At 42.7% G+C, this 25,102-nt stretch overlaps 2 protein-coding genes across 4 annotated transcripts in view; both read left to right on the plus strand.

Annotated features, from left to right (window-relative positions):
* Positions 1-16,050, plus strand: part of pdlim2 (PDZ and LIM domain 2 (mystique)) — a 38,278-nt gene extending 22,228 nt beyond the window's left edge. For both annotated transcript variants that reach the window (XM_034148742.1, XM_034148743.1), the window contains exons 7-10: positions 8,026-8,144; positions 12,951-13,099; positions 13,877-13,985; positions 14,819-16,050. In XM_034148742.1, coding sequence (XP_034004633.1) covers positions 8,026-8,144; positions 12,951-13,099; positions 13,877-13,985; positions 14,819-15,011 — 570 coding nt within the window. In that variant the 3' untranslated portion in view covers positions 15,012-16,050. The remainder of the gene's footprint in view (positions 1-8,025; positions 8,145-12,950; positions 13,100-13,876; positions 13,986-14,818) is intronic.
* A 5,265-nt stretch (positions 16,051-21,315) lies between these two features.
* adgra2 (adhesion G protein-coupled receptor A2) overlaps positions 21,316-25,102 on the plus strand; it is a 39,085-nt gene continuing 35,298 nt past the window's right edge. Inside the window, exons 1-2 of one of the 2 annotated variants that reach the window (XM_034148689.1) lie at positions 21,316-21,518; positions 21,602-22,329. In XM_034148689.1, coding sequence (XP_034004580.1) covers positions 22,025-22,329 — 305 coding nt within the window. In that variant the 5' untranslated portion in view covers positions 21,316-21,518; positions 21,602-22,024. Of the gene's footprint in view, positions 22,330-25,102 lie in introns of both variants that reach the window. The other variant, XM_034148688.1, reaches the window with a different exon arrangement.

The following is a 25,102-nucleotide window of genomic DNA, read 5'->3' on the forward strand; positions in this document are numbered from 1 at the left end:
CTCTGTGACTGGACAGTGCGAGGCCTTTTCACGTGGACTCGCAGCCGTTAAGCCAGGGGTCCATTGTGGCCGCCGGGCCGGCAGCATGCCTCTCCTCATCCCCACTGATTGATCAGCACGCCTGTTTTTCTTTCCCTCAGAGTGGAAAAGCAAACTGGGGCACTTTTGATTCCCGGTGCTTTCCAGGCCCCCTGGCTCACTCATGGGGACACTTGGCCCTATGGGTTTTATGGGGAAACGTTGGCGGGGAGAGATGGGTCTTTTCACTCGTCTGAGCTGTTTACGAAGGTGGTTGAGCGGTATGTCAACATTCCAAAAGTTGTTGTCAAGGGAACGACGTGTATAACTGCCCCACAGTGTGTTCATGCCAGCAAAAACAGACATGTCAGCATATATTCCCAGAGTTTGAAACAGGACAACACCTACATTTTAGGGTAACGGTTACTAAGGCATTTGATGGTCATAAATCATAATTGTTTAGCTGCTAAAATGGAACTGAAAACGTAAATGCATGTCTTGCTGTCATTTTAGATTTGCGTGCATGGAAATTCCTTAAGAAACACATGTATGCTGCACTCCATCATACTGTATTGCAATAGTAGTATGTTATACAGAAGAGTTACTGTACCTCTTGAACCACAGTGGGAAATGCCAAATGTTTACTATGTTATTACTGCAGTTGTGATGCTGTCAGGCTCATTAGAGCTTTATCGTTATGGAGGGATGAGCTCTTAAAGTGGCTTCATCTCTCGACCTCCCAGCTCATTTTGACATTTTTGATCAACACGCTTGGTTTCAGCTTCTTATGTTACTGGTACGTTTTAGGAAACATATAAAAAGAGGCATCTTGGCGACCATAAATTAAAAAGTTTCACAAAGTCCAGCGATTAAAGTCCAACCATAATAAACTCCAGATGTCTAATGAGCTTGAGACGCTGCCTCAGTCTGAGCCTTGCGGGGAATTTAATAGAGATGAAAAATGTGTTGCTTGTAGCACCCTTCGTGGATAAATAAACGCTCACTCGTATTCATTCCTCATTGTGTCTTTGACTTTTGGTGGCAGTGTGGGTAATGCACCCCCCCCCCCTCCTCTCCGGACCACCTACACTCTGAGCACATGAGACGGCTTTGGCTTCTCATACTATTCACTGCCATTACAATTCCCACAAGATCAAGTTCATCCTCGATTATCTGAGCTTCAGGAATTATGGACGCGACAGTCCAACAATACTTTGACCTGACGTCTAATTTGCTCATTATTTCCTTGTCCATTCACTTGTAAACTTGTCTATTTGTAATCTTTCACAAAACTGATTTGAAAATTGGTCACACTTTCAGAAAGTTCAATGCAGCTCTGTTTTAGCTGACAGTTGCTCAAGTCCTCAGAGAGACTTACTATAAACTCACAATCATCCCGTTGTCTTCTTCTCTCCGCTGCTCATTTGGGCCTCTAATCTTGTACATATGGTTTATATCTGGAGCAGTAAGATGGTGTGTGGCCATGGTTGACGAATAGAGAGAAGGGGAGGTATCGCATAGATCTGTCATTTTTTTCCCTCATGTTATTGAATGCTGCGGACTGTAAGCCGGGACCCAGAGTTTATATGTAGAGAGCATTATAGAGGATTGAGAAGATTGAGCTTCACTTTTAAAGCTTACTTCATATACTGCAGTATTGACTGGGTACTGTATAGTATATTACATCCCCTTCCAAACTAAGCATGCCCTTAGGTTAGAAAATGAGATCATCTATACGGCTTATTTATATTAAAGTGGCAACAGACTACTTCTCAAATGTTGCAGCCGTTGTTGCAAATAGAACCAGATCACTTTCTGTTCTGATCAGAGCCTAATACCAGCAACAAATTAAGTGATTAATCCAGACCATCACGGAAAAAGCAAGACGTGTATTCTAATAATTCCCAATAGAGTGGTGCTGCAATGAGTTCTAAAACCCGGAGATTATTTGGCATTCAACCACTTCCTGTTCCCTCGTCTCAAAGTCAACGTCTTGACATTTTGTACTACGACATAAGATACGCATGTAAATACCCCACTCGTGAATGTGTCTAAAGCGGCAGATGCTAACTAGTAACTACAAAAACTACCAAACATCATCACGGCGACACGAGTCCGCCTTTTAGCTTAGCGTTAATGATGTGCAACCAAGGGAACGTGATGTAGTTCATTTCTAGCACTACATTAGCTCTTTATTTCTGTCGATTGCCTTTACCCTACAAACATCCCCAAGTGGTGTTAATATGTGGAGACTATCCTGCTGAACAAAAACGTGTAAATGATCATAAATGTGTTTTAGCCACAAAGCTTTTTCTCTGTAATACACGGTAATCCAATTGCTTTTTTCTTAGGTACTCCTTGCGATGCTAACTTCTGTGTCAGCGTACACAAATACATCATAACTGCACCATTCTGTGCTGCCGAGTGATCACAGTCCTCGTTCTTCCAACAGCATCTATTCCTTTCCTTTCAATTTATGTTCAGGCACTCTCTCCCTCGTTGCAACCAACATAACCACCGTTGCAAACAAATGCGTGAGGAGGTTGCCAATATGCAATGAATGTATGACATCATCTGGCAACTTTTACTGAGTGAATGCTAGCTTCTTTAATTGGAGAATAGTTGGCAACACCACACGGTACACAATGCATTTTGTTTCCCTGGCTTTGTGCTGTAACTGAGCCTAAATCTTCTCAGGAGATCACACCCGCTGGCAAACAGAATTGCATGTTGAAAGCTAGGCTTATGGGAAAACTATATAAACACTAATGGCGTCCTTATTCTAAAGCATTACATTGTGCAATAAACATTTACTTCATAATCATAGCTTGAGGCATAACACTTGTCTATTGCCATAGAAATTTGGGATTGAAATTGCATAGAATAGCCACCTCTACAGGAGCGGGAGTGGGTCCGCACCCATCAGCCCTTTGGCGTGTCGTACCATTATTTAGTCTGAGAACTTCCATAAAGCAGCTGCAGCCAAAGAATGTTAATGACATGATTTTTTTTTTCATATAAACAATCATGTTTTATTCGTTACAGAATGTGGATACAGTGATGCACCATGGCTCAGACATAATTACAAGGCAGGGTCCATCAGTGACAGTGGGTAACGAGTAGGTTACCGTCAGCCCCGGGTCTTTGCGCAGGACCTCCACCAAAGCACGCTGCTGGATAGGAAACGCTGTACACAGCTCTGATTATTTCCCAGGATGTCTGGTGTCCCCTGCCTCATTGTAGTACAGCAGCCATGTCTGTGGTGGAGACAGTGAATGAGCAGTTAGAGCACTTTCTTACGGCGGCATTGAGCGTCCCAAAATAAAAGCTCCCCTAGGCATCGGGCTTGTGCTCTGCTGGCCCATGCCCTGTAATTGAAGCTGCAGGGTGGTAATGATGATGATGCATAGTGGCTTGTTTGGAGCCAGACCGAAGGCTCCTCTGCTGGAACTGTCCCCAACGTCTCCCATGAGCCTTGATCTGAAACAGCCGCCACTTCAGTTCACCATTTCCTGTTTGTTTGTGTCTCGAAGTGGCCAATCACAGAGGCTTGTTCTTGTTTTTAGAGATTATCCTGACAGTTAAGCCGCCATTTTCCCCTCCCATATACCAAAGCCTTTTCCAGACCATAAGCCAGTCACACTCTGTCATTCATTCACTTAAATAAGATCATGACATTTGGGCTCAGTCATCCAAAAATGCTTTTCTGAGCAGCAGATGACCTTTGAAAACAGATAATGAAAACTGATTTTTAAACCTGGTTTATATAAATAAATAAATCACTTTTTTGTAGAGCTATGTAAAACCAAAATTCTGAGAATGCCATTATTTTCTGGTTTGAGAAATTCAGCCTGCTATGCACCTGTCTAGGTTAAAAATACACAAAAAGTTTGAACAGGGAATGCACACGGTTTTCTCCTCCGAAATTGAGCAATATTTGGTTAATGCCACATGTTGCTAACACACAAATGTTCCTTGTTTCCCTAAATGCTTGCTGGGATATGTCTCAGCCCCCTCGGCCCTGTCAGGGATGAAGCGTTCATAGAAATGAATGGATGAATGATACAACTAAACTGCATGCTTCAGCACAAACCTCCAGCCAGTCTGCCATCTTTGCTGCAGATGTCTTGCTGCTGCAGAAGGGTCATATCATGCAGAAAGATTTCAACATTACAGTTTTTCATAGTTGTTAACACACACTTTTCAAAACTGTTAACACAAAACAATAAATATAAAATATATCTCTACCAAGCAACAACAAACTGATATGCTCAACAAAAACACAGCTACACTAGAAATATCCTTATGTATGTTTAAAAGTAATTAAAAGGTGGTAAGAGACATGTATATCTACTCTTGTGTATACATAGATACACACACAAATGTATAACGATATCAAAAACATGTATTTTCTATTAAAACGCTGTATTTCTTAACTCATTGAACCACATATAGGCAATAGGAGAAAACAAGAGAACCTTTCAGTAAGGGTTTTCTGTAAAGGATACAAGAAGACAAATGCAAGATCTAATAAAGAAATTAGGCTGCATCTTGCCATCTATTTTGGTCCAGCCACAGCAGCTCATCTGTCCAGTCCCCACATCAACATGCATCCACCCTTGCCTGGAGAGGATGCATGTGAGCGGTTGGTGGTCACACACCTTTAATCGCCCTGCAGGAAAACAACCCTTTGATTGGGTTTAGGAATGGGGAATATGGTGGGGGATGTAGAACAATACATGTATAAACTAATTGCCAGATTAACCACTCTCTGTGGCCTTTTCACTGTAACAACAACTTGTGTTTACAGCTTTCAGGAGTGTGTGTGTGTTTTGCAAGTTGGTAAATCAAGCTTGGCATTGTGATTGGAGTTTCCATTGTTACACAATAATTAAATTGTTAATGAGGTGTCTCATAAAGAGGCGGGTGGGTTTAGTAGATGTAGAATTTAACTGAGTGTAAAGGAAAAACTGGTCTTGCAATCTTCAGACTGGGTTTAGGGATTTCGAAATGACCCTCTTCCATAGTGATTAGAACACAGACAAAAACAAATATAGAAGTCTCTTGTGAAATATTCAAAACTTTGGCAGATCATAGTGTGTGTGTGTGTGTGTGTGTGCAAAGGACTCAATCACTCATACTGTAAGAAGCCGATTGACATTTCTGACCCTTAAAAACTGAGGTTTGAATGATCTCATTCATCAACTCAGACAAACCTAAAGTGGCAGACATTTAGTTTGGAAATGTTATTGTATATGCAGCTCAAAACCAGCACAGCATACCAGTGACTTGCCCTAATGATCCCGGGTATGTTGACTGTGAGCTCCTGATTACAGTTCACTGCAGCTTTAATCAGGGCTTCCTCCTCTCGCCAGCCACAGGAAGAATTGGCTGAGGATTTTCTCCAGTGGTCTCTCCCATCTAGAGAAACATCCAAGACAAAATAAAAGGCTTTGCTCAACGTGCTTGTGTGCCCCTCCCTACGTTTGTAGAGGCTCTGTTGGCACTGCCATGGTGCAGTTGACCAAAAGCTCTGAGATCAGCCATGTGTAATGGTGTGATGGCTCACAATGGAACAGGGATGCTTTGAGAACAAAATAGACATTTGGGCAGCCCAGTGTAAGGCCAGTGCCAGACGTGCCATGGTTACTGCTATAAAAGGCTGGCATCAGACTGCAGAGAGTTGATGATGGTAATGGGGAAACTGCTCTTGTGGTGCAGACGTTTTTTTTTGTTACTTTCTAAGGTCAAACTCAATCACAGCTGCATACTCGGTGTCACGGTGGAGCGCTTGTTTTTTCTCCCCCCTCTTGCCTTTTGTTTTTCTTTACTTCATTGCATTCCTCTTGAGTCCCATAGATTAGAGTTGTGATACTATCTGTAAATCTTCTGCAGAGAGCATGAAGATCTACATTCTGTGGCCAGACGCTTATATAACAAAAGCCTTGGTTTGCATTAGTGTGGATTCATGTGCCCATACTGTGTGGCTTCACTGGGTCTTCCTGAAAGAATCCCCAAAGCATGCATGTCTTCCAGGTATATGCACTTTAGATTGGTTCACAGCAGGAGAGGACATGGATGTCTTCTGATCATATGGAAGATGTGATCTTATGAGCCTGCAGTTATTTTTTCTGGGGTTGTATCCTTGGAGAAATCGCAGAAAGACATCCCAATGATCATTTCTGGTAAAGGCTTCCTGGCACGCACCACTAATCTACCCACTCACTAAGGAAAAAGAAGAGGAAAATTGGACTCAATTGAGAACAGAGACATTGTTCAAAGAGTTGCTGAATTGGAAGCGGGTGCTGGCATTGGTCACACACATCTTTGACTCCATCAGTGCCACTGTGTCAGCATGGAGCTCCAGCATCAGCTCCAACTTGACTCTCAGACGTGCACCGGTTCAAAGACCCGGGTGGACGCATTATTTCCCTCTTGGATGGAGCTTGTGCAACACTGATGCCAGCTGGTCATGGTTGAGGGAGAACAACTCAGTGAGCTTTATTGTAAAGGCTCTGGAGTTGTCTGTGGGCTGTTTGATTCACAGTCAAACATTTTCCTGGACTGTGCACACACATAAAATAAAGTAATAGCTTTGTTTCTCAGCAAATTGGGAGTTGTGAAAGTGTTCTGGGACTTCCCTTTTCTTGAAACCTAGACATGTTTGTTCGGCTAAATATTGCAGCATTGCATGCATTTCGTGACCAGTAAGCGGTAAGCATTGCAGGTGGACATGGTTAGATGCCAGACAGTGTTGTGGTTGAAAACAATTAGTTTGTTGGAATTCCTGACAGTAAAAGTGTCTGGGTTGAGTTATGTGCTGTGCAGACTTAGTCCAGGTGTGCTCAGTGTTTAGTGTGAACATGTGCCTGAGGTCACTTCACTGGTGGTTCACGCCTGACATAAGTAAACTTGGATAAATCAACCTTTGCCTGCAATGTTGTAACTCCTGTATCGTGCCTTTTGGTTTCTGCTACAATAAAAAATGTCATTGGCACGTCTACTGAGACCTTAGTTTATGAGCTTCTCGTGTACAGTAGGTACGTAGCGCCCTCTTCTGTCAAAATTCAAACATTATATACTTAACTAAGACTTTGCTCCCAGTTAACTTCCTGAATTACACTATGGCAAGTTTTCAATTTGCTTGAATGAGGTTCAATTGACGTGGAACATCTTCTCTCATTTCATGACGATGAACACGATGTATATCTACCATGAATAATTGTGAGATTTGCCTGGCATCTGGAAGATATTGAAGTACATGCAAGCTCTGTCTTTCCCATCAGACTAACAGAGGATGTAGTGCCAAACATCTGTTGCCACGCAAACCATCATCTATCAGCTGAAGGTCTGAAGTACAGCTCTGATATAAATGGCAATCAAGATAAAAAAAATGTTCCTGTAATTGTCGAGATGGATCAGCCCACAGTGGAGGAATGTTGGGCGTGTGATTCATGCACTGGAAACGTCGAGAGCACGGGGCACCCAAATACAAAGAAACAATGACAAAGTGCATCGCTTATTCTGCACTGCAACAACTTCTCCAGGTTTCAGTCAAACGTTTGGGGATTATGAAGCAAAACCAAGGATCTGGTGTTTCTCCATCTTGAGCTTATTTGTCTTTTATGAGACTTATAAATCTGTCCTATTTTAATCTTGAATGATTATATCCTACTGGAACACATTTGTTTAATTCCAACTTTCCTACAGTGCAGTCTCCTCAGATTTAGAGCTTCCTGAAACAATGACGTTAAATGTGTAAAGTGCCAATTCGCTGCTTGGAGGAGCAGTAATCCAGAAATACTGCTGGTGCATCCCGACGTCTGCTCTGAACATAGCTCTTCTTGTTGCATTTGTACAGTAACATTGCATCATGGTCTAAGCACTTGTTCCCTGTTTCAATAGATTCCTCAACTCTAAACTGCACACTTGGTTTCGGCTGCTACAGGAAGTAGGACTTTCCTGCTTCCTCACTCTCTCTCATTTTATTGTCATCTTCCTCCACAGGAGTTCTCCCCTTCAGACTACAGGAATAACTCTGTGTCCAGCAGAACCCCCACCCCACCAGGGCGCTACTCCCCCCACAGCCCCATCGATCGGGACGTTCCCATGTCCCCTCGTCGCAGGTAAATATCCACTTGCATTGCAAACATCCATTATATTTAAACCCAACATGAAAAGACATCCTAATAATGGCAGAATATATGTATACTGAGGCTATGCACCCACCCCATTTAGGTACGTTAGTTGAGTTTATCTGACAGAATATGAAGATATATATTTTTATATTAATCCGGTGTTTTCTTTAACATTGTGAAATTGTAAAATGTATTTAGGTTCAGGCCCAGTGGGGTTTTCTGCCTGTTCTTCTTCCTATATTGTGATATATGTTATGGTTGCATTGTATACATTGTGCAATTAAACTCAAATTTGAAATATGATATCATCTTGCAAATGCAACCAGACATATACTATCTTTTGTATATACATTGATGCTTGCACTGCATCTGTTACAAAAGTGGAAAACCCACTACTTGTATACTAACGATATGCTAGAATATGAACAACCAGATGTTCCTTACTCGAGAAACACAACGTGCAGAAATGCCTTTACACTTGAATCAATTTTAGACCCTTCAAAAAGTTCCTCTACAGAGATTCAAGTGTAGAGCACAGTCTGAACAGCAGCAGGATCTTATCTCATAAGAGCATATCTTGTAAGCATTCAGCGCCATCTACAGGCCAGTAGTGGTTACACTCACAGGTTCAAGCCTACGAAATTAACATGACCTGGTCCAGAAAAGCTTATAGGCACTTTCCCAGATGAAAGAAAACATTAAGTATGACCTAGTTCTACGAGTAATAACACATTTAGCAGATATCTTGTTGTAACCTACATGTATGGTTAGGTTTGAGGCTGTATTCATTGTACTTGGTTATTGAATGTGAACTCTCATCTAATCCCTCTATGGTATCTTCTTTCACCTACAATAGGGTTACATAATCAAATCTGACCGTTTAAACATGAAATGGTCACCATGAGACAAACACAAATCTATTATACAGTAGGAATAATGTGTTGCAATAAGGTCGTATCAGTGGTAAGGATATTGCAATATTTCCCATATTTGGAATTCATCTGGAACAAACCTCTGCTAGAAACATTCTTTCCTATATTTTATTTAAACGTAACCCTCTCTTAAAGTCTGTGTGGAAAGACAGTAAAAAGGACAAATGGACTCAAACATATTTAAAACAACTGCATTCATTATGTCTACGACTGTTAGTCAGCTTGTGTATGCACTGCTGTGTTGCAGCTGACTTGTTGGTGCTTCGTTTGCAGCTGCACTCGTCGACTACACATGAACTCTCAGCCTTTGGGACTCTATTGTGTTCACCATCTGCACGTCAGTTGGCTTTTCCCTGCTTCGCCCCCTCTGATGAGGTGATGAAGCTGTCATGTGACTCGGTTCATAGCGTGCAGGTGCCGTCCTCAGAACATTTTTTTTGGATGCACCTACCAATGTTTTGATTCTCAGCAGGAATGAAAATCTTCTTGTGTCCACTCTGTGCTGCAGAGCCTGCTTTCTGTGTTTTCACAGTGAGGGATGGTTGGCTTTGGCCCCTGTTCCTCTTTTGGTAACCACCACCAGTGATATGACGTGTCAGCAACTGCATATCCAAACACCCATATTCCCCCAAAAAGTCAGATTTGACTTCTCCCCCTGATTGGCCCCCAGTCTGAAGCCCCCAGCCTGTAAAGCAAGCCTCTCCCTTTTCCTCCCCAGCCAATCACAGACTCAGTAACACCCAGTAACCCACCCCTTCATGTCGCATGTCCAATGAGTGTCAGCTCAGAGGCACACCTTTCAGTCAGGCTCTTGTTTTTCTGTCTCGTCTGGTTTAGATAGAGGTGTGTGTGTGTTTCGGCATCTTGTATTGTTTTTTCTCTTGTATGTTGCAAGTTGCTACAGCAGTGTTAGACATACAGAGAGTTCCTGGAGAGAATAGTTGAGCTACCTTTCTTTGTTCCCTCTCTTTCTGTTTGAGGTGAGTCCTGTCATTTTGAGTTTGGTCATTTGGATTTATTTTGTCAAGATGTGCCGGCTTAGGTTTTGCACTGCTTGTAATTCAGGCTGAGAAATGTGGTTGGAATTTGACTGTAGTTGTGAACTTTGATATGTTTTGGCTACGCTCATGTGTTATGACTAAATCCTTATCATTGCATTGTGCCAAGTTTGGCTATGGCTCCCAGCAACACATTCATATTAGATGCAGCCATTGTATAAATGTGAGAACACTTAGAAGGAACGACTCAGATGACAAACTCCTCTGAAGTTGCCTGATACTTTGTGAACTCTGACTGCTTCCTCTTCAAATCTGTGCACTCGACTGGTTTCTCAGATGCATGCTGCCCCCCCCCCCCCCTCCCTCCCTCACTTCTGTTATTTGTTTTCCTGCCTTTTGACCTCGACTCTCCATTTGTTTAGAGAATGCCATTTCAAAAGAGAGATGGTGAGCGAGGCAAAAATGGAAATGGATTTCTGAGGGTGGAGCTGAGCATGTGGAGAACTTGGAGGGTGTGCTTTAGAGGTCTGTTTTCAATTTGAACCATGTTCAGAGGGAAAGGGTCTGAGAGCCTTGGTCGCATATTTGTTGTCTTGTCTGTTTTCCATCTCCTATTTCAGCCATATTCATTTAGAAGGAAGCCTAAAGCTGAAATACAGACAGGAGCAATGCACATACACAGCCCACCGTCAAGGTTTTAAACCCATGTCGACATGTGACGTGGTGTTTTACATGTATAACACACTGAGGCATGTTACATGTACAAGAGAGGTTGATACGTAATTTAACTGACGCCCTTTTTAGGTTTTATTTTTCTTCTTTTGCACATTGGAGTTAAAACAAACAACTCTATTGACAGTAAACCGAGAGATAACAGTAAAAGGTAATCCGAGTGAGGAGGGGTTAATGAATAACTAATTGAACCATCCTTATCATGGGGTCATGATTGTTTAAATGCTACTGTAATATATAAACCAAAACACTCTGAAAGTCCTGCAGAGAGCAGGGTCTTCTCCCCATGCTGCATAAAGTAAAGGCATTTGATTTGTCACAACAAGCTTGGTGTACTTATAAAATATTAAAATGTGTTCTTAAGAGATTCCCTGACAACAGCAATCCTTCAAATTAAACCATGCAACCGGTGAGTTTTTTTTATCTCTGGCCAAACTGTTAAATGCTCTTGACCATCCAAGTCTGCCACGTGATCTTCATCCGACTGAGCATGTGTTTCACAGACGGAAAGAACAAGCCTGAAACGAGCAAGGAGTGAATAACAGACCTGGCAGAGCATCACCAATGAAGATACCAAGTATTTGCAGTGTGCAGTTCATAAATACCATACACTACAAAGGCTTGGACACCATTAATGTGACATGTCTGTGAAATAACTCTAGTACATTTGGAGAATGTGTAAAAAAAAAAAAAAAAAAATTCCATCACCCTTAACTGAATCTTAAACTCTGCCTTTTAACCTCATAGTCATTGTTTTACATCACATCCAGTGTGCACGAGTAGGCCTACGGAGCAAACACAACTCATTTATTGCTAATATGTCCCTGTCCAAACACTTCATTTGGTCCTTGTTCAACAAGTACCTACCCGTACCACTAATACCCTATAGTGCAGTGATGCTTAAAGGTATGCACATATCAGCGAAGTCACAGTAACAAACTGTTTCCATGGTTTAGGTTTCGCCCGAGCAGATTCTTCACAGCGCAGGTGTCAGTTTAAAGAGTCAATATTTGGGCAGATGTGTTCTGTGTGTGACAGGCGGGACACTCAGTCAGGTAGAGTGGACTGACTGGCTGACAGGCGTGCTGCAGGTGGAAGGCATCAAACCGGTTCCTACTGACAGCAAACACTCACCAGCTGCCTGCAGACAAACACACCAGAACGTACTTTGTGTCTTTTGGGTTTCTATTGACTTATTAATCAGCTGTCAGTGCAGATTGTAATGCGTGTGCTTCTTCAAGGAGAGATTGGTATTTAAACACACGGGTATGGAAGTAGCTGTAAAAAATTAGTAAACAAAGTCAAATGAGAGAGAGCCACTGTATCTAATTTCTTAATGAATTGATAGCTACAGGAAGTGAAAAGCTTCCTGCATTCTTGGTTGTTTTCTAGCTGCTCCTACTGGATTAGAACACATTTGACTCAGATGTGCCTTTTTTATGTTCATTTTCAGGTTTCGTACTGTATTTACATTTGCCTCTACTGTGAAATGTGTATATGCTTTAACGCCTGTGCTGCAGCACCTCTTGTCACCCTCCGTCCGAAGAGATGTCCCGCCCCTTATCCTATCATGCACAATGTGTTGGAGCGCTAGCCAATAGGAGCGTGAGTGTTACATGGTGATGTTACTATGTTATAGAATTAAACAAAGGGGTCCAAACTTCCTCCGGAGGGAACTTGGGATTATAGCTTGTGCTGACCATTCCCATGCACTTAAACCTATATCACACACTACAGGAAAGGAAACACCATAATAAGGCCTCTTTAAGCTTCCACCATCAGCCGTAAGTCCTCTTTGTTTTTCCTTGAGGCAAGAACCGTGATACAAATGTGAGTAGAGTCAGAACAGTGCCTCTGGAAAGGGGATATGTTGGGGTCCTGTTGAGGGAAGATGTGTGATTGGTTACTGTTTGGCCTCCTGCCTGTGCTCTGCAATCTAGGCTTAATACTCAGAGGTCAAGGTCTCAAAGCCAGCTGCTGCCCCTTCCTGCATTTCCTCTGGTTTAAGTTAAACCGGACTGATGAGTCTTTCATAAATGCACATTTTCCGCTGAACACATCACCTACAGCTTGACGTGTGATTCCAGTAACAGCAACAGTCTAATATATATTTGTATTTCCTCCATCTACAGCAGTTCGAGCTCTGACTTTGCCATGCAGAAGTTCGACAGGGACTCGGAGGTGTACAAGATGATCCAGGAGAATAAGGAGTCTCGCACGGCGCCTCGGCAGTCCAACACCTTCAAAATGCTGCAGGAGGTCCTGGAGGCCGACGAGAAAGGTGAGACGCGCTCTGCAATGCAAACAAATGAGCTCAAGTGAAAATAATGGCTTTGTAGTTAGCATGCAATTCTAAAGAGTGTCCAAATATTTACACACATTTAATACTTTGAATAAAAATAATCTGACATTATCAGGCATCTGTACTTAATGCTTGATAAAGGTCGAACCTACTCTAACTCAAGATAAGCATGAATAGATACTGAATGAGATATTCATGTGTTTGCTATACAGTCTCTTTTTTCTGCTCTATGCATGACTTATTTTTGGACTGATGGTTAACCACAGAAATCTCTCTGCATAGGATATTTGAGGTTTCAGCTATTTTGTCAGATGCTAGATAATTTATTTCATCTCCTACAGTTGTCTAGCTGACACGTCTCCATTTATAAACCACTCCTGTTAGGCCTATCGTGCAGAAGGAGCGATTTAACTTCGACGTATGGCCATCACCTGTGTGCAATTCACATTTTGAACACCATATTATTGAGTGCATCTGTCCTCCTTTGCCCTCTCTGCTTTGATGAATGGCGAGGGGAAATAAATCCAGAGAGCAATAACATTCTCTCATGATGTGATGATGACCAATGTGTGGAAAACCCTATTTCATGAAGCGTGTCTCAGGGCTGATGAGCGATGATGGAGAGTGGGAAAAACAAACGAGGTCCTCTGACAGAGGGCAGTGAAGGCAAACAGATTGTTAGTGTGATGAACAGAGATGCCGGCCTGTCACAACATCCCTTTGAGCAGCTCTGTGTGTGTGTGTGTTTGACTACAGAGGCAGCACTGCGATTCCCAGGACTTTCGCCCAACATTCCCAAATCAAGCTCATCAGTAGGAGGCGTCAAAAACACCCACACCTGTGAGAAGTGCGGCACCGGCATTCTGTAAGTCACCTGCAGTTACACGTTCCCTGGACTCGCACTGTGATGCGTGTGAGTCGATACAAAGATCATTTGCCCTGCAGTAACAGTTGTTCCACATGAAAGGTTTGATATGAACTGCGTGTGGTTTTATCTTTCATTTTTGGAATGTGTCACAACCAGTTATTAGGACTGCAGCATCTAATTACTGAATATAATGAAAAAGTCTTAAAGGGCCAGTGTAGTATTTACGGGTCTATTAGCAGAACATTTGATATTTTCTTGTAAAGTGAGCCCTTCATATCTACATAGGGAGCGGATACCACAGTGAGACAGTAGCTCAGAATGGACTAACCTAACACTGTAGTTCTCTGCAGTAGCGCCGCCTGAATTCCCTTTGAAGTCATTTTATGGTTAATTTAGCCTCAGCAAGGCAAAAGTCCTGAAAGATACAACTTTGTACTTGTTTATTGTAAAGGGGAGTGTGAGCAAGGGTTTTAGGTTGGTAGCAATCTGCAACCACAATGAAATCTGTCCGTAATGCAGATGTATTTATTTCCAAAGCTGATCAAATATTTGAATTGTTTTTAAGAAACATCTACAAACAAGTGAACCTGCCTTTTTTTAAAACCACATTTGTAACAAATTAATTTAGGCAAGCAAGATAATACATGTCAGTGTGACATCAACATGCTAATATGTTTTGCTCTGTAAAGGATTCAAATTACATGTGATGTTCTTCTGTGCTGCAACTCTTTGATTTGCATTGGAAATGAGGGAAATCCTTGCACCCTGTTGTCAGACGGTGTAGTGTGTGTTTGCCTGGTGTCTGACTCACTGCTTTTATTTTTCCACAGCACCCTGGCCGTGCGCATCTCAGACGACCGCTTCCGCCACGCAGAGTGCTACACGTGCACAGACTGCGGCCTTAACCTCAAGATGAGAGGTCACTTTTGCGTCGGAGATGTGATGTACTGTGAGAAGCACGCCAAAGAGAGGTACCAAGGCCCAGGAACGTCCCCTCAGGCCACCATCTCCCCCCGCCAGTGAGTCTGCCTCTCCACCCCCCCCCCCCCTCCGCTCCGGACGTAGAGTGCTGCTCGTCTGCCTGAAGCTCCACACCATCTGACTCAGTTATAGACCTTGGGATGGGGCGTGAGGTGGACAATTGTCAACAAAATGGCAGAGGATGTTCTTTTTTTCTGATCACATTTAACCATATTTTGCAATATTATGATTCACTTTCTTGCCTTTCTTATAATCGTATGAGAAGTGGGGCTTTGTTTTCCAAATGGCCTCACTTCAGTTCTTCATTGTCCCACCGGGAAAAATTGGGCTATCAGCAAGTATAGATAAAACAAATATAGTAAACACATAACAGTACAACAATATAGTTTATAAAAAAACACACACTTTACGTTATTCTTCACTTTAATGTGGCACAGCAGCCATGGACTAAAGCCACATCACAATGGCCAGATTCACAGAACGCCAACACTTTAGACAAAGTCACCAGGACTGGCTCTCCGAGGATCTGGATCTGAATCATTTGAATCTCCTGCTGACGCAAAGGGACCAAAATCTCACCGACACCTGGCTGCATGCCATTTCAAAATGTACTGTAAACAGCCAGTGCTAAGTGTGTTTGTGTGTGTGTATGGATGCATGCTTTCACGTGCAGTGTGACTGTGTGTGTGCGAGAGAGGGAAGGGAAGTGGGATCCAAGTTGTTACAGATGCAAAGGAGTTTGTGAATTTTGTGCTAGTGTCAGGCCAAAAGCCCTTGAATTTTTCTATTTTTCTTTTGTAAGAAGAATTTATGAGTAGAAATAATGAAAAAAATATTTTCTGACTTGTTTTGCTTTGTTGCTTATGAGGGACTATAGATTAATGCAAAATATACAAATATTTTTGATGTTTTTGTGATTGAACTGTGTTCTATAATATAGACCATAATGTATGCACAGGACATTTAGTGTGAAAAGAGTTGATGATGATGATACACTTGTCCAGTTACAGCAGTACTCAGAGATACACTATTATGTTCACATTTCATGTGGCACTTAATAAAATCGCACAACTTAAAGCTTCTTCGGTGATGGTGACTGTGTTGGAAAAAGTGTTCAATATCATATCTGGTTCTTTACTTTATCAGGGACGTCTGCCTTAACTTAAAGTATTTTTATTGACTTGCCATTATACAAGTAGACTACACTATTAGTACCTGGCCAGGGTCAAACAGGTTTCTTTGCAATACATACGTATATGGCCAATATTTTAAACACTTCCAAACACACCTTTTCTCATAGTTTCCTTTCGTCACATGTTGGATTGAAAACCGCATGCAACTAGTTTCATTCATGTTTTGATAAACATTAATAACGTTATTAATTTAACTTTTTTCCTTTCTTAGTTATGAAAATTGCTCTTTTACAAAACATGGCATTAAATCACAAACCTTCTGTGTAATAACATATGACTTAACTTGGGATTGAAAACAGGCATACCAATTAATACATGTATCTGTTGTTAGGAGTGTGTTAGTGTTAGGAGTCATGTGACATGACAAACACAACATGAGCAAACATACTGTTGCCAATGCTTTCTGTTTGGAAACACTAGTGTAGAGGCAGACATTTAAATAATGACTGTGAGAGACGTACATCACGAAAACTACACATTCTTTTTTTATTGAAAAGAGATGTGAAAGGTTGTCTGTCTGCTTCGTCTTCGGATTCCCCGTTCATCATTTACATGAGCTGATTTGTCCTTCAGACTGTTGCCTACACACACTAACCACACCACAGTGTTGGATGGAGTTTACAGAATTAAAAAAAGAGGTGTGGGGACACATCCCTGTTTTTAGAAGCCAAATGATACAGGTCTGACAAGTAGGGTGTCACCACATGTGACATGAGAATACGGTTATGCATATTAGCAGGGTGAGTTAGGACTTGCCTTTTGTGACCTCTAAAATGTGAAGCTGAAGGTGACACACAGCAGTTCAAGTGTTCAGTTACTCTGAAAGGCATTAAAGAGCAGGATTTAACCCAGAGTTACTTGCTTTCACTAATTGACATCACCCTTTATCATTTAGAAGAATATAATATAATTGGGAGGGATGAAACTCTCTTTAATGGTCACACATGCAGAGCACACAGCACACACAGTGACATTTGTTCTCTGCTTTAAACCCATCCTAGTACCAGGAGTCTAGTACTAGGAGCAGTGGGCAGCTATTGCACAGCACCCGGGGAGCAATGGGAGTGAGGGGGGAAGGGGGGTGTCCGGTGCCTTGCTCAAGAGCACCACGGCAGGGCAGGAGGTGGACTGGGACCTCTCCAAGTAGCAGTCCACACTCCATATTTAGGTTCAAGCTCCAAGCCCCTACTGACTGAGCAGTGTCAGTGGCTAGTCCTGTAATTTACTCTGCTGAACACAAGAGGGCAGCATTGCTACATTCGAACAGTTCTTCTGAACTCTGGGAAGGCAAGAAACAAGGAAGAGAGGGAAAACATGGACTACTATACAATCAATGTTTACATAAAAAGCTTGATTATGTGAAGACACAGTATGATTTATTATCTTAAATAGTTTTGTATAAAAATGTAAACAAAAACTAGAGTATGCATACATTTATTAAGTAGAATGTATTGCTTGTGTAATCCCCAATTGTTACAGTTTTGAGTGATTCCTTCAATATGGATTACAAAATATGATGCATTTACTTTGCATATACAAAAACTGGACTGTGCAAACATGATGCAGTGCCATACAGTGTGTATTCTGGGTTAGATGTCATTAAGGTTACCACTACTGTGGTTACGTGTGCTGCTGATAATAATTCTTAATGATAGACAAAGGTATTTAGTGTTGAAAAATATGGCACCACATTATGATTTGATAACCCCATAAACTGTGGAAGCGGTGAGTTTAACGTCCCCATAAAGCCGTAATTAGAACCATTCACAGCAGGAAAAACTCCAGGAAGGCTGAGAGCTGCTGAGACTGGGGGCGGGCCTTAAGTGTGCAGTGCCAATCACACCACTAGATGTCACACGATCACCGAGAAAGACTGAAAGCCTTACAGAGGGCATGGTGTTTGATTCCCTGCTGGAAGTGTTCTTTTATTTATCTACTGGCAGAAACACAGGCCTGAGCTGTGCCTCAATCTCAGCCGTCACTGTGTCTGGTTCCCATCTCTGATTGCCTCGCTGTTTTTGTTATATCGTGTAATTTAGGGGGACAAAAGGAACATGCCCAAGAGAAATCCTCCATCACGTATCGTCTGTCATATACATCCTGAAACCTTACGTAACTTCCACCAAAAAATCTCCCCAAAGACATTTTCTCAGTCCTACTTATTCAGCCTCTCTGTGTTCCACCTTTCCTTTTCTCAACTTTCTCCCCTCTCGCAACTCCCCACCTGGAATGGAGTCCAGATGTGGAGCAGGGAGAAGGAGAGATTGCTTGCTTGGCTATAAGGAGCGAGGGGGGCTGCGGGGTGCATACAGAGAAAATGTTGGAACGACATTAAAGTTTGTCTGGATGCCATTAAGTACAATTTGATGTAATGTGCAGTTTGGGACGTGACATTTTAAATGGAAACTGTGCTCTCCAGATGAGAGAGATTTGGGCCTTGTGGAGTCGGAGGGGGGTGTTGTACTTGAAGCCTTATTCAACAGCTTGGATAAACAGCCCTCTGTTTCGTTGCTGAGCAGGCGCCCATCCACTCCTTGTGCTTTCTTTCAATAATCATGCTGGCTTTCTGAGCCCGCTCCAGTGTACAGTATCATATACAGGAATAACAAACCCAGGGTCCACGGTGCGGGTCAGAGCACAGAGCGCCATTATACTGAGGTGATGCAGTTTAGATATGTCAGTGAACACATGTCAAGCCCAATCACATAAAGTCCCTTTCCAAAAAGCTTTCCTGAGTAACCTTCTCATATTTGGGAATACTCTCCAGATTTGAATCCCTTCCATCTCCATCCTGCCCGGGCCTCTCGTATATCAAAAAGTAGGCTATTTTTAAAACAGAAATCCATGGAGTCCAGGACTGTATTTTGGGAACTTTCCATACACGCAGGCAAAAATGTGAAAAGGAGAGCTTTAGGAAGTTTATGATCCCCGGTATTTTTTGGACAGTGTGATTCTTTAGTGGGGTACATGTAATATTTAACACATTATTCTTTCAACACAAAGGTTTGAGTTATTGGATTCTTTTTAAATCCTAAAAGAATCAACATGGAGATCTACAAAATATATCTACTTTGGCAATAAATACAGCACACGGTTTTCGAAGAACATCACTCTCAGGTGACATTGATTTCACATGTATTCTGTTTAGCAGATCTTGGCTTGTTAGAACTGCAAAAACAAATTTGCATTAAGTAGAAAGGTCACCTCAATACATCTTAACTGGGTCATTACCACATAAAAACTTGTATTATCTGTTACAACCTTTTCTAAGAAGCTTGGTTTTGCAGGTGGCCTCCATTGGATATGAAAACAACTGCTCCTGGGCTGGAACATATGACACAAACTCAAATCATAAGTATGCCATCTTCAATATGACAGCTCAGTGTAATTTTATCGTCAAGCTCTAACTTTTCTGTGCTGCTTTTACACTCTCATGCAGTGACAATATAGACAATAGTGAAATATATTTATAAAAGACTTACTTCCCCTCTGTCGCGCTGAATGAATGGAAAGCCTTTGGTCTGAAACACATAATCTACAAGAGACTTCCAGCGTTCATTCTTAAATTTAGTTTGCTCTCCCAATGCAGGCGCACATTGTAATGAAGACCTTCCTGACTATACGAGCTGGGTGGAAACAGCCACGTCAAATCAAAGAGCAACACAACAAAAGCAATATGGCACTGAAACAATTTGTATCCCATAAACTCTCCCATTATTTAATCAAAAACACATCCATGATCTTCTTCTCTGCTCCATAATGTTTTCCATGCATGACATAGGCTACTCTTTACATCCCACCACCTATCAATAATGAACATGCTGTTATATAAGAAAGATAGTTACTCTTTGCATTTATATGGCAGGACTGTTATTAGCTCTCCAGCTTGCTGTTCACCTGCGTGCACTTTGACCTTTGCTCGTCACTAGAGACTTCCACACACGCAGCAAGCTTGAGAGCTGTGCAACAATAGTCCGGTTGTTTGTTTGCTGTCTGTGTTGCAAACTTGATGACTTTCTCGCTATATTTGGTGACATTTGAAGCTAATGCTGCTAGCTACTTTCATTTGAAAAAAGTGTGTGGGTTGTTTCGTTTTTTTCGGTTGGATATTTAAAGAAAAAAACATGAGCTTAATTTGTTGGCATCGCCTATACCTTAAGTAAACAATATGTCACCTGCAATCTGATGAATGTAACTTAAATTAGCCTATGAGATGATAATAAGGTTAAAAGCACGGCGGACACAATAGCCTACATGTGTACATTAGGCTCCTCTTATTACTTTCTTTGAGTATTTCCATTTCCTGCTACTTCTACCAGTCTACATTAGAGGTACATTTGACTACACTGTTAGTGACTTTATGTTTCAGATGAGGATACATAACACAAAATAAACAATATAAATCATGCATTATTATAAATTAAGATCAACCTTTATTTATCCCTTGAAGAATTTGACAAGTTACCCAAACGTATAGGCCTAGAATAAAAGGATAATTCAATCATGTAACAGGCTATATTATCCTTAAATGAGCAGTTGTGCGAAATGAGTAGCCTACTTAAAGCAAGAGCATTTTTACGCTAATACAAAAAGTGTTAAATAGGCCTGCATGACTTTTTATTTTACTATACTAAAAAAAAGGTAGTCTGTTTCATCAAGCAAATCGTTTTTCCCTAATTTAAGATCAGATGCAAATGATTTGTATATATTAAAAGGAGATTGTTAAACTGTAAGATGTGAATTGTGGTTTTGAAGGAATCTGCAAAAAACAGTATGTCTTTTTTTATTTATGTGCCGTTTACCATATAATCTAGGACAACATTAAATAGCCTACCGTGTCCTGACGTTGAAGGGTTGAAGTGACTTCAGGTTGGTTTACCTCTGGTCACAGGTGGATCCTTCTCTCTGTCTTTATAAACGGGGCTGGATCTGTGTGTGTGTGCTGGATCTGTGTATGTGCTGGATCAGTGTGTGGACTGGATCTGTGTATGTGCTGGATCAGTGTGTGGACTGGATCAGTGTATGTGCTGGATCAGTGTGTGGACTGGATCAGTGTATGTGCTGGATCAGTATGTGGACTGGATCAGTGTGTGCTGGATCAGTGTGTGGACTGGATGCGCTAGGACCGCGGGGACCAGAGCGCAGACGCAGACGGAACGGGCGCACTTGGGGTAGTAACTGAGTGAGTTTGAGTGTGACAGAGACAAGCAGGCAAAACCGCTAGATTTTGGGAATCACGGGAGCGGATCAAGACCAGCTCATTTCTTGTCCGAGTTAACAGTTTTTCCTCGTTTACTGTTATCTAAAGTTGCTTTTGAGAGAAGTCTATCGGGAGACCTACAGGATCGGGAAAAACGTGAGGAAAACTTTTTAAAGCAGCAAAAAAACTGACAAAAGTAACTTTTTGGGATGTACGTTTAACTGTATTTCTTCATAAAGAGTATCTGGATGTGACTGCACAATCGTGAAGGTCATCAACCCCGGGATTAACTTTGAGATGGGAAGATAACGGTAATTTGGACACTCCCAAAGTGATGTAAATCTCTAAAGGTAATTTATAAAACCATCAACTTTTAAAGTCAGAAGAGTGCGTCTTTTTCTACGTGTTGGTTTGGATGGACTCACACATCCATTGACATTTATTTGGACTATTTGGGAACCGTGCGCCCGCGCTGCCATGACATAACGGGACTCTTGAAAAATCAAGAGTGCAGAATATTTCTGAAGTGACCGGATGATGCGTGTCCATTGTTGGGCGGAGGATTTCTAAGTTTAGCATTCATTCAAGATCTCATTCGAGAACATTACGTCTCCTGCTGCCCTCCTTACACCCCCCTGCAAGCTTCATGGTGGAGATATGGGATGACTGGAGGCGGGGGTGCAGCTGATGTGAGATCCAGCCGAAGGACAATGTCTGCGCCCGGCGTTGGCATCCCTCTGCTGCCGGGGCGCCTGGTACTGATGCTGCTGCTGCTGCTGTGCGCCTCCGGGCCGAGGCTCTCCCAGGCCTGTCCCGGGCTGCTCGCCTCCTCCAGCGGCTGCAGCTGCACGGACGAGCGGTCCAAAGCGCACAGCGTCCAGGCGGTGGGGAGGCGGGTGAGCTGCAGCAAAGAGGAGCTGACGGAACCTCCGGATGCCAGCCTGCTGCCCAACAGGACCGTCACTCTGTGAGTTTGAAACATTTCCCAACAAGTTACTCAAACTAATGCTATATCACTGAATTATTATTATCCCGCCCCTCTACTGTAGCATGTGTGTGGCACATGGTGACCTTACATTATGGTGTCATGTATATCATCTGACAGAAGTGTTCCTGCAATATCCTTACAATAAGTATTGTTATAATAAAATGTATTATGGATCCATTTAAAGCTGTCACAACCTTTTCCATATTTACAGTTTGTGAACAATGTTAAGCTGGGATCCACAGTGTTGTCATGTTATAGCCTATTATAGTGTTTATAACTTAGTTTTGATTGCATGTTTCATATAAAACAAATCTTAGTCAGGGTACAGTGCCTAAGTGATCAAGCCCACACACCCATGACTCTGAACCCATGACCTTAGGTTTAACTGTATTGGGGACTTGCTGCAGTAATAAGGCTTGTTAGGTCAGAAGTTTACATCTTGATCTAGTTTTACTCTGTCGAGCAGTGCAGAGCGTCGCCTCTCTGCAAAGCATTAAGGAGATCAGTGAGAGGGCAGGCTGACTGCAGCCATCATCTGGCCCTGCCTCTTTGACACAACTCTGTCACTTCAAATTTGACTCTGACCCAGCCAGGCAGCTCACATCCCTCCTTCTTTCTACACCTCCACCTCCACCCTGTGCACATGGTCCAGCTGTCTCTTGCAAAACTAAAATTAACAAAAACACATGTATGCATATTTTATATCAGATGTATGAGTGCTTTACTGGTGGGTTGGCTCCTACTTTTAATACGGTAACGCCCTGTCTCACAAACGCCTCTGCTGAAAGAAAACACCAGGCGATTTGGTGAGAACTGGACGGCTAAAGATCCTGGGCCAGTTTCAGTGTGATATTTAAATCACAGTTATTCGTGTTTCGACAAAACTTGAAAGGGGCCACATCATTGGCCAAAACTATCATGACAGATGGACTATCAATCTATCAGTGACCCATGTTTTGGGCGGTGTTTTTGTTCACTTTCTTTACAGCTGCTCAGACTTTCTGAAGTTGTTGCACGTTCCCACAGGATGTAACTGTCTCCGTACTCTGACCCGATGGGAGAAATGCTAGCTACACATGGGCACAGTAAAAAAGTATGTTCAACTGCCCCACAGCAATGAGCATGTGAGGTAAAGTAAGGGGATTTATGCTCCTGGAGAGCTAAAGTCAGCCAGCAGTCCATTTATTGGGCCTTACGTTTCTTGCTTAATAAAGGCAGAATAAACATCTGGAGAACACATTGCTGGAACCATAGGAGGAAAAAAAGAGGCTAGGGTGGCAGTGGTCGAGGTGATTGAAGATAATCTTCCATCCCAGCATCCACACATTTTGGTCGAGTTGTTTTTATACAGATGTTTAGCATTTTGCTACACTTTTACAAGGCTGTGTACGAGGAGCGAACGATTCCACACGCAATCGGCCTTTTTGACTTTTTACCTTTCCCAGGAACTCTGGTGTCTGGAAAGTACATTTTCCTGAAGATGTGGTGGAGTTCCTGAAGCGCCCATTCTCCCATCGTTGCTCATGACATTGGCTCCAGATGTGGAATGTGAGAAGCTGTGTTGATATTCGTGTTATTCCTGACATTCCTCCGCACGTTTAGAGACTGCAGACAGTATCCCAGGTGCAGCAGGGGAGCACCACCTCGGTCCCTCCCCACATTGGGTGCCTGACAGCCAGCCCCGCTGCCCTCTCTCCTGGGGCAGCCTGGAGGAATGCTCTCCTCCACGCTGAGAGGGGAGGCTGGAGGACACCGGGCCCAGGGCTTCCGGGGCCGGCTGCTACGTGTAATGCACAACAGCTGGCCCCTGTGAACATTCCAGCTGAGGCCCCTCAGCCTCATGGGAAATCCCAATGGGGATTTGTTTATTAAAACTATTAGTTGGCTGTTTGTTGTTCCTGACAGCCATAAAGGAGCAACCAGACGCCCAAATATTATCACCTTCTCCTCTGGATCGCCAGTGAGTGAGCTGCACTTTGTTTACATTACTGCACCTCAGATTATAAACTCACTCTTATCACTAGTCCTGTTATTCCCAGCCTTCCGACCACGAGCTCCAGTCCCTTTTTTCCTCTCCTTCTTTATCTCCAGCTCCCCATTTCTGTCCCCTTCCCACCCCCTCTATCATGAGTTCATCCACACGCAGTAACTCTCAACCTAAATATTTAGTCGTCTTGGTAGGAAACTGCCATGTCCAAACTCCTTCCAGATGTGAGCCTGCGCAGGCTTGTGTTTAGGCCTAATTATGCACGGCTGCAAAAGGAGCTGGAACACTGGAAGAGGAAGAGGAAGAGGAAGAGGAGCGGAAGAAAACAGAGAGGGGGAAAACAGATAAGAGTGTGAAAGCGAAAAAGTGCAATTGTTGAGGGGCAAACGGGAATAAATGGCGGAAGTTGAAAGGACGCTGGAGTGGAGGAGAAAGTTGAGTGTGAGGAGGAGAAGAAGTGGGGAACAAAGAGAGGGAGCAGGGTGAGAGGATGGAGGAGGGAGAGGAGAAGCTTGGCAGGCGGTTCAGAGGGATGTGCCCCTGGAGACTGAAAACTCCCCAGCCCCTGACTAACAGATCTTCGACACTAGGGTGAGATGGAGGAGGAGGAGAGCGGCATAGCCCCCCTTCCAAAGCTCCATGTCTCTATTATGATTAGCCTCTTCTGTGTGAAAGAGGAATTTTGTGTGTATTTTCGTCATGAAAAAAAACATATCATACACATTCAGCTTAAAGCCCCGAACACACAGAGCCATAGTTCCTTTC

The sequence above is a fragment of the Trematomus bernacchii genome, unplaced genomic scaffold (assembly GCF_902827165.1).
Source record: "Trematomus bernacchii unplaced genomic scaffold, fTreBer1.1, whole genome shotgun sequence".
NCBI lineage: Eukaryota > Metazoa > Chordata > Actinopteri > Perciformes > Nototheniidae > Trematomus > Trematomus bernacchii.